This window comes from Crinia signifera, chromosome 1 (genome assembly GCF_055691185.1).
Source record: "Crinia signifera chromosome 1, ASM5569118v1, whole genome shotgun sequence".
In the NCBI taxonomy this organism is placed as follows: Eukaryota; Metazoa; Chordata; class Amphibia; order Anura; family Myobatrachidae; genus Crinia; species Crinia signifera.
In genome coordinates this window covers 305,614,022-305,624,509 of record NC_139217.1, presented here as the reverse complement: position 1 = coordinate 305,624,509, position 10,488 = coordinate 305,614,022, and the positions used below count along the sequence as shown (strand labels likewise).

Sequence of the window (10,488 nt, the reverse complement as noted above, 5' to 3'; positions counted from 1 at the left end):
CCTGTCGACCTTTTGACTGTCAACCTTTGAACCCTGTCGACCTTTTGACGGTCGACCTTTGGACCCTGTCGACCTTTGGACCCTGTCGACCTTTTGACTGTCGACCATTAGTGGTTGACCATAGGAGGAGTGGGGGGACCCCCAATAAAGGGGCCCCCAGCCTTCACCCATCCATGGCTGAAGCCCGGGACTCTCACCGGCGTCCGTGTTAATAGTCCGATTAACAAAAAAGTCAAACATTTAATCGATACTTCCTGGTAACAGCCTTAGAACTATTGAGCCCAGCAATATAGTAGCACTTAGACAGGATGATGTAACTCACTTTCGATGTTATCAACTGTATCGATGGTGCGATGAATAACGGTGCTCCTGGAAGGAGTTGGAAATAAATGCAGATTTGATCAGGGGACTGCTCAAGCCACCCCGCACGGCATTCGTCGCCTGTTGATGATCCACCGTAGTTGTAGTGAGCAGGGGGCGAGCTGTCCGTCTCCGGCAGATAGCACTGATGTGACGTACTCAAGTGTCACTAAGTTTCACATAACACTTTAAACATTCTTATACATAATTAGTTATTTGTTTCTTTTCTAAATACATACATTTGTTTATCCAAAAAAATAAATGAAAATAATGAAATTAAATATAAATATAAATATAAATAAAAACCAATCAATGACTATAGTGTTCATTCTAGCACCCGCTCTCTTTGAAAACCCATGCAGTTCCTCTTCTCTGCCTGGGGTGTTTCTAACACAGGTCTGGTTTGCATATCAGTGCTGATATACAGACCACACTGTGCTAGAAGCACTACAGCAGAAAGTGACACCCCAGGTAGGGAAGAGGAACTGCATGGGTTTTCAAAGATAGCGGGTGCTAAAATGAACACTAGAATATATGAATAGATTGAGTGGGCAATAGATGAAAAACAGATAGAAATATCGCCATAGATTGTTTACTATAAAGGGTCATTAATTTCTATGGGAAACAGGACAACTCAATTGTTCTATACGGGGACAGATAGACATAATCCATAGGGCTCCGGACCCACACACAGAACCAAAATATGAATGTACATATATTCGAGTCCCAGACAATGCTCTGGGTTTAATTTTTGATTACTTTTTTAGAGCATTTTTTATTATTAAATATTATTTAAATATATCTCATACAAGAGGGAAAGAAGGAGAGAAAAAAAAAATTAACCAAGTAGAACCGACATCAAATATTATTCAATTCAATACACTCATTAAGTCCAGCTGGATGTAACGTATTCAAGGCAAAAATCCAGTACGCTTCTATTTTACATAGATTAAATCTGTCCCCTCCTCTTGGGGTAGTATTGATGGTCACTATTCCCTGAATAGTTAAACAATTGATATCTCCTTGATGTCGATACTTAACATGCCTTGAGCGGCTATGAGTAATTGTACCTTTGAGTATGTTCCTTCTATGTTCCAGGAACCTCACATTCAGTGAACAGGTCGTGCGGCCAACATATTGTACATCGCACATACAAGAAATTAGATAAATCACATATGTAGAGTTACATGTAATTGAATTCTCAATATGATATACTGTGCCTATGGCTGGAGCAGAAAATTGTGTGCTTGTTTTAATGAACTGACAGGTAATACATTTCGGTCTTTGGCATCTAAAACATCCTTTTTTCTTCATAGCAGACCTCAGATTGGTATCTTCTGATTTTGACAAAAAGAGACTAGGTACAAGGGAGTTCTTAAGAGTAAAATTTTTTCTAAAGACCACTTTGGGGTGATCCTCCAGGGAGTCTGACAAAAATTTGTCACTTTTCAAAATTTTGAAATTCTTGCCAATAATATCTTTCAGCTGTTTCAAATGGGTATTATATTTAGATATAAAAATAGGAGTATTATTCTCCACAAAATTGCATCTTTTATTGGCAATAGTCTCATCTAACAAAGATTCACGGGTGATCGAAGCCACTTCACTTTTGGCCTTATTTAAAAGGTACTTTATATATAGACTGCTCTTATAGAACAGGTGCACGTGTGGCTGAATTAACGATCACTGCTAGATTATAGATAAATATATTTATTAGTATGAATATATCAAATTAGAATTAAAAAGAATTATCTTTATACACAGTAATAAATAAAAAGACACATGTAAACTCTACACAATAAGAATCGGTGGCCACCTAAAAAATAAATGAATTAATTATTAAATGTTGCTTCTCAAAAGGAAGCTTTCTTTGATGAGTTATTTAAAAATGGAAATTGCTTTTCCAGTGGGAGGGGGGACAATATTAGCAACCAATTTAATAATCTCCAGTCACCGCTTGTAGTTTTAGTATAAGTTTGTCCAGTGCACTTTATTATATCTCATACTCACAGACTCCACAGAAATATGTAGACGTTGGGCCGTAGTACAAATTAGCAGGGAGGCAGGAGAGTTAGTAAATGTTCCTCAGTCTGTGGCTCTCCGTTCTACACCCGCAGAAAACTCCGCCGCCATGACACTGACCCAGAGCCGGCAGTTGTAATCAGTCCAGACGCCGTGTCTCTCACACACGGCTGGGGTCTCGGTCAGGCATCAGGCTGGCCCGTGTAGCTGCAGAGTAGCGTCTCTCACCCGCTCTCTGTCAGCTGAAAGAAATGGGTCTGTGCTCTCCGATTGTGCAGCTGTTTTAGGTGATAACGGTGATCGGTGGCTGTTAGAGGTCCCTCCTTTGGATAAAAGACACCGGGCAAATTCTCCTCTAACGCGTTTCGCTCGTATTGGAGCTTTTTCAAAGAGTAGAAAGTATAACCTGATTCTCTAAACGCGGTCGTGAGATCATCCGCCTGTCTAACAAAATCCAATTTGTTTGTGCAATTACGCCGAATCCTCAAATATTGACTTTTGGGTATATTTTCAACCCATGGTCGATGGTGACTGCTCCCAAAATTCAAATAATTATTGCAGTCGACCTCTTTGCAATAGGTAGAAGTGTGTATACCACCTACTCTGGCCGAGAGAGCGATATCAAGGAATGTGATTTCTGTGGGGTGTAAAGTACTTGTGAATTTGAACCCATAAGTATTGTTACAACCCATAAGTTGTTCAAATGTGAAACAAAAATGTGTGTTGAAGTGGTGTCCCCCTCCCAAACAAAAAATAAATCATCTATGTACCACCCATAGAACACCAAATTCGCCCCATATGGGCCACCCCAGATATACTCTTCCTCAAAGCAGCCCATATAAAGATTGGCAAAACTGGGGGCGAACTTGGTGCCCATGGCGGTACCCAGTGTCTGAAAATAAATTAACCCATTAAACGTGAAGTAATTATGCGATAAGATAAAGTGTACTGACTCAACCAGAAAATCTCGTTTGTGTCACTGGGGTTCCTTTCCAGATGTAGATAATGTTTAAGGATTTCAATACCTCCTTGGTGTAGGATGTTACTATATAGATTCCACATCACAAGTTAGAAAGAGAAAATTAGGCCTCTGATTGACTTTTCCAATAAGGTTAAGAAATTGAGATGTGTTTTTAATATAGGACCTCAGTGACACCACCACATTCTGAAGATGTGCACCTACAAATGCTGATAAATTAGAGTCGAGGGACCCAAGACCAGAAATAATGGGGTGCCCAAGAGGTGAAGTGAGTGATTTCTGGATTTTGGGTAAATGATAATATGTGGGAATGACAGGGAATGGGATATACAAAAAATTATAATCCTTTTTTGAGATTGCTCCCTCGGCCAGAGCCAAATCCAACATAGCTTTAGGCTTTTTAGAATATGGAAGAGTTTTATAAAACTTTTTGTTGGTGAGCTGGCGATATGCTTCAGCGATATGCCTCAGCGACATAGACAGTCTTATCTTGAATTACTGTCTTAATGATAATTGAATCATCCTTCATCAAGGATCTTAAAGCAAACCTCTCATTGGGATGGAGATGATCTTTTTTGATCTTACACTTTTTTAGGTACTTGTGTATTTTGGCGGCGCCCCCGATGTCCGTCGTACGACGAACAGATCGCATCGCATCGCATGCCATGCACCCGATGGCATGCGATGCGATGCGACGCGATTTTGACCCCCTATACGACCAAAAATCGTATAAGCACCCTAAAGGGTGCTTTTGAGCACCCAAATGGGTGCTTACAATGTTAAATGCACCCCCACGCCACCCCCCACTATAAACGTGAACCCGAAGCGTGGCGAGCGCAGCGAACCCGCGAGGGGCGGCGGTACGCGTCCTACGACCTTTTCATACCCCCACTATCCACGTCGGCGTGGAGTTGAGAATAGAAGCCCGAAGCGTGGCGAGCGCAGCGAGCCCCGCGAGGGGACGCGGATACCTTCACAGTTATACGCGTCCCCTCGCGGGCTTCACAGGTGTCCGTGGCGACGCGGACACCTGTGAAGCCCGCGAGGGGACGCGTTTACCTGTGAAGGTATCCGCGTCCCCTCGCGGGGCTCGCTGCGCTCGCCACGCTTCGGGCTCGGTGGCTCGCTGCGCTCGCCACACTATTCTATTCTCAACTCCACGCCGACGTGGATAGTGGGGATATGAAAAGGTCGTAGGACGCGTACCGCCGCCCCTCGCGGGCTCGCTGCGCTCGCCACGCTTCGGGTTCACGTTTATAGTGGGGGGTGGCGTGGGGGTGCATTTAACATTGTAAGCACCCATTTGGGTGCTTAACATTGTATAAGCACCCATTAGGGTGCTTATACAATGTTTAATCGCATCGCATCGCATCGTATGGCATCGTATGCCATGTACAATGGCATACAATTTCAAAATTGTATGCCATCGTGCACTATCGTACGATATCGCGTCGCATCGCATACCATCGTATGTGTTATGGTATGCGATGCGATGGGCGCCGCCAAAATACACAAGTACCCTTTTTTATGTTAGCTTTATAACAAACTGTTTTAAAGTCCTGCAAAGTTGAATAATAAAAGGCTTCTATACACCCATCCTTTTGTTGGATTGGATATAATTCGGATCTTTTTTTACATTTATCGATATTCTTGGAAGTAATATCAGAGACAGGAACAGGGGGGGGGGGGACTGACATAATTCTCATTCTGTAAAGTCTCTAAAATAGATAACATCTGATGGTCGGTTTCATCTAAGACAATCGGCAGACCAACCAAATCTTTTTCCCTGGATTTCTTAACAGCAAAATACCTCTGCCTGCACAAATCTCTAGTGTAGTGGTTTAATTCCACATATAAGTCAAACATTTTTGGGAGGGCCTAACAGGGGCTAATTTTAAGCCCTTGGATATAATTGCTTTTTCACTTTCTGTTAAAACTTTAGAAGATAGATTAAAAAGACCATGTTTTGCTCCACAGCTGGCTCACTCCGCACTGATAGCGCTACAGAGGCTGTTAGCTGCGACGGAGAAAGCCGTCTCACCCCGCTGTCAGTACGGGGTGAGCTGGCTGAGGAGCAGACAGACCAGCACTGGATCCTGCATTGGTAAGTATATTGGTGTTAAAGGCCCTTATTCAGATCGGCACGGTACGGCCCGCGTGCGGCCGTACCGCCGATGTTTGTGGTCTGCACATGCGCAGAGGTCATTCTGCGCATGTGCAGCCCCCTTCGCCGCAGACGGATTTCGTCCGCCGCAAAGGGGGCGTATAGGGGCGTGAGGGGCTTCAGCCCCTCATTTCCCTATGTGTACGCCCCGCGTTTCATGGGCGTTCCCATGAAAACGCGGGGCGTATGCATGGTAATGAGGGCATGACGCCCTCATTACCATGACATGGGGGCGGAAAGCTGACGTCGCCGGATGTCAGCTTTCAGCCCCCTTACAAGCTCCCACACGGACGATTGTCCGTGTGGTCTGAGCTTGCGGGAGCTGCCGCGGCGTGCGGGCCTGCCTTCGATGGTCGTCGACCATCGAAGGCAGGGGGCAGCTCCCACCATGGTGGAGGCGTAGCCTCCACCATTTTTGTGCGGATCGCCAGCCGTCCGTGTACGGACGGCCGTGGCGATCCGTCCGGTGGGCGGCCCTTGGTTTGTGCGGTCGGAGCCCCGTGTGCGGCTCTGACCGCACCAACCAGAATAAGGGCCAAAGTGAGGTGTATGTATGTGTGTGAAATAAAATTATATGTTTCTCTGTGTGTCTTTTATTTTAACATTCTTTTTAAAGGTGGACTACAAGTCCCAGCAGGCCCATTAATGCCCTGCATGCTGGGACTTGTTTGTTTCTCTTTGATTGTTTGGTTCTCCAAGTTAGGAATGTTAGAATTAACCCTATCAGGCCGGCGTCCACTGGCCACGGACGCCGGTGACAGCCCCAGGCTTCAGCCCTGGACAGGTGAAGCCCGGGGGGTGGCCCCTTTATTGGGGGGTCCCAACTCCTTCAGGTACTCTGTCCAAGGCTGACCATCCATGGTGCTCATGTTTCGGCCGGGGGACCTTATATAAAATGTGTCCTCCGGCTGCGGCATGACACCGCGGGCTGTTGGAGTCCGGTGCTGGTTTTAAAATACGGGGGACCCCCAGATTTTTTGTCCCCCAGATTTTTGAAACCCGGACCGGTCCAAGAGTCTGGGTCTGGTTTTAGAAATACGGGAGACCCCTATGCTTTTTGTCCCCCGTATTTTTGGAACCAGGTCCGGCTCAATAAGCCCGGGGCTGGTTATGCTCATGCCGTTTAAAGAAAAAAAAAACACTTTTACACATTTTTACACAGGACCATGAACAGATCTCAATGATCTTTGCATGGTTCTGTGAAATTCGTCTGTCAGAACCTGGTCTATATTTTTGGCAATTTTTGGTAACGTTAACCAAAAATCGCACCTTATTACATTTGCGAGTTGTATATTTTAAAATGGGAAAACATCTGGATGTGAATTGAAGTGTGACTAAAAATCGCCACTTCAAAATGTGCGATTTTGATGCAAAAATTGCACCAAAAATCGCACATGTCTAAAAAAATCGACCCCTATTAAATTTCGCCCAAAATTTCATCTCAAAGGTAGAAGGTGCAAACCAATTACCAGTAACTGTGTGCCTGAATGGTCACTTCTGGTAAAATTAAACACAAATTCATATAAAACTTACAATACCAGAAAGAAAACCAGTAGGACCCTGGGCGCATGTTTAAAACTTTTTATTAAGAGTTTTTCGGAATTGTGGTACAAAATAATGTAATACTGCAACACAACAAGGTTATTAATAATAATCCTATAAAATAGTGGAACCTGTAGCAAAACAATCGGCCTACACAGATTGAAGACACGTCGCCACAGGCGTCACTCTTAAATCCTTCAATATCTCCAACCAAATCAAATTGATCAGGTGCATAGGATGGAAACATCAGTGATAGTGTAACACCATATTAATAAGATCACTTGAAACATAAATAAACAGCATGTGAAGTAGCGGACACTCACTATAGAGTATTTTCCACAAAAGATGCAGATAATATGAGCATGATGGTAATATCAAACAGGTGTCCCTGGATGCTTTTAAATGCTGTTTTGAGCCAACCAGTTTTGATATCCTAGGATATCTTTTTCAAGGCATAAGTAAACATATTCCAAGTTCACAGATTTATACCCCTTTCTATTAGGAAAGTCATGAATCCTATTACCAGACATAGATCACCTAACCAGCTAGAACTATAGGACAACATTCAATAATCTCTGGAAATCCATTCCAGAGTTTTTGCCAGATCCCAATAACGCAGATGTTTCCCGTTGTTCCTCCCATAATTGCGATCTGTGGCTTCTGGTTCCGATTACTAGCGGAAGTGACTTTTGCATGTCACAGATGGAACTTCCATTTGTGTTCTATGTATGTCTCAGCCAGAAATGACATTTGCGTGCCCTGGACAGAACCTCCGATTACGTTCCACATATACTGTACTGTATATCAGCCAGGATCTCTATTTAAAGTTGCGGTAACCATATTACCATGTATATAGGTTAAAGTGTCCTCAAATTGCTATGTCATTTCATGGACGATTCCCTCAAATAGATAAAAATATAATAATTCGACGAATATGCAATTCGTATGCTTTTTTAATATAGGAAGTTCTCACCATAGACATGTTAAAGTTTTACATGGGTGTCTATAGTGGGAACCGCTTATAGACGTCCATGTTAAATTCATAACATGGGCGTCTATGGAGCCACACACAGCAAATCAGCCATGAAGCTCCCCGGAGCCTGTATCTGATTGGCTAAGGGAGTACCCGGGGAATGATCCCTTATTCTCAGTGAGGATCTGCAAGTATAAACACACTTGCGACTCCTTAGGTCCGTTTGGAGCCTGGTCAGTGGTCTGATTTATAAACTCATGGATGCCTACATGAAATGAAGAGGACACGATCTCCGCCGGAGGGGGATGGTGAGTAGAATTTATTTTTACAGGTACCCCTATGGAATCTAATGGAGAAGAAGACAGGCCTACGGGGCACCCTATAGGTGAGTACTGTGTGTATGTGTGGTGTATTAAAGTTCTATTTCTCTTGTTGTCAGTTATTGGGCTATTGGTTCTGTTGTGGATCTACATGTCCCTGCATGAAGGGGATGCTTTCTGGAACTTGTTGTTCCACAACAGATCCTGATATTTAATTAATCTGTTTTTTACAATTCACAGTCATCAGCCCGGTGACCACAGCCCAGGGGCACCAGAGACAGCCATAGGCTTCAGTGCAGGCCAGGAATTCCATGGACGGGGATCCCTTATTGGGTGAATCACACTCCCCTAGGGATCCGGCCCGGGCTGACCAGCCAGGGTGATCATATTTTGGTTGGGGGACATTATGTAAAAGGTGTTCCCTGGCTGTGGCATGACACCATTGGCTGTTTGATACCGGTGAGGATTGATGAAATGAGGGTGACCCCTATTATTTTGTCACCTGTATTTTTGAACCAGCACTGGGCCAAGAACCTGGTGCTGGTTATAGAAATACAGGGGGACCCCAGCTTATTACCCCCCTCCCTGTATTTCTGCAACCAGGACTGGCTCATTGAATTTGGGGATGATTATAGCCAGGCGGGGTGACCGCTCGCAGTTTTTTTTTTATTATTTATTTATTTTTCTACTGTTTTACACTAAGAAGTCTACATATTTCTTTAAAATTACTTTATTAGCTTAATTGTATTAATTTTATTTATAGCAAGAAAAAAAGATTATATTCTAGTTTCAATTCTGATTTTATAAGGCTTTGGTTTCAAATTCAATCCAAAAACTGGTGTCATATCAATAGTTTGTCCAGGTTCCTTGGCTAAATTAAAACGCTGCAATATGGACGTGATAAAAAGAAAAATTTCATTGCGTGCCACATCCTCTCCCAGACATTTTCTTACTCCCATGCCAAAAATCATCACTTTGTCGATCAAGCTTTTATCCATATGTTCGTTCTCATCGAGGAATCTTTCTGGGAGAAATAGGTCAGGATCTCTCCATACTGTCCTGTAAATCAAACATTTCAGAATGTACTACTGAAAATACAATTTCAAAGCATACAAGTTATGGAAAAGAGATTTTAGGGTTACATGTATATTCATGCATTTGCAAATGTATGAATCCTGCTACCATGTGGTTTACTGGTTACTGACATCATTCAGTGTGCTGGGGAGAAACATTTTGTGATTCTTATTGTTATAGTTTTGTCATATTTAGAGATGAGTACTGGGCAAGCTTGTTTACTTCAATGGCTTTTGTGTACGTTCATCCTTAAACGGACATAGTAAAATGATTCATTAAGTTGCTTATATCTATCATGCTGGTTAGAAATTAATGGCAGAATAAAAATAAACGAATATAATGAATTGTATCAACCCTACTATTAAAGTTGTATACTAAAATGATTGAGATTACTATGACAATTTGTCAAACTCTGGCAATACTAGCAATTGAGGGGTAATTGTGAAATTAATTATTTAATTAATTATTATCTTTTCCTTATCTCGTTTAAGTTGCACAAAGTCTGCCTTTATTTCTGTCACCAATTTCTTCTAAACATCTGAATCTATCCCAGTGCTGTGCAACAGAGGTATGCATACAGTTATGCTTATAAGTTTACATACCCTAGCAGAATTTGTGATGTTCTGCCCATTTGTCAATATGAATGATAACTCACAAACATTCCTTTCACTCATGGTTAGTGGTTGGGTGAAGCCATTTATTGTCAAACAACTGTGTTTACTTTTTTGAAAGCATAATGACAATAGAAACTACCCAAATGACCCTGATCAAAAGTTTACATACCCCAGTTCTTAGTAAATCCTGAAAATACGAATGTGTAAAAAATAGGTGTATTTCTGCATACGAATACACCTATTTTTTACGAATTCATCTTAGTAAATTTCCCCCTAAATAGCTTCACCCAACCACTAACCATGAGTGAAAGCATATTCTCTGACAAATGGCCAGAAAATCACAAATTCTGCTAAGGTATGTAAACTTATGAGCACAACTGTATATACTGTAGAAGATAATTATAAAGTAATAATAATAATAATAATAATAATAATAATAA

At 42.3% G+C, this 10,488-nt stretch overlaps 1 protein-coding gene across 1 annotated transcript in view; it reads right to left on the bottom strand.

Moving 5' to 3' along the window:
- Positions 1-7,092: 7,092 nt before the first annotated feature.
- Positions 7,093-10,488, bottom strand: part of LOC146078323 (cytochrome P450 1A1-like) — a 37,588-nt gene continuing 34,192 nt past the window's right edge. The window contains exon 7 of the mRNA XM_083186099.1: positions 7,093-9,419. Within this exon, the coding sequence (XP_083042225.1) occupies positions 9,137-9,419 (283 nt within the window). The 3' untranslated portion in view covers positions 7,093-9,136. The remainder of the gene's footprint in view (positions 9,420-10,488) is intronic.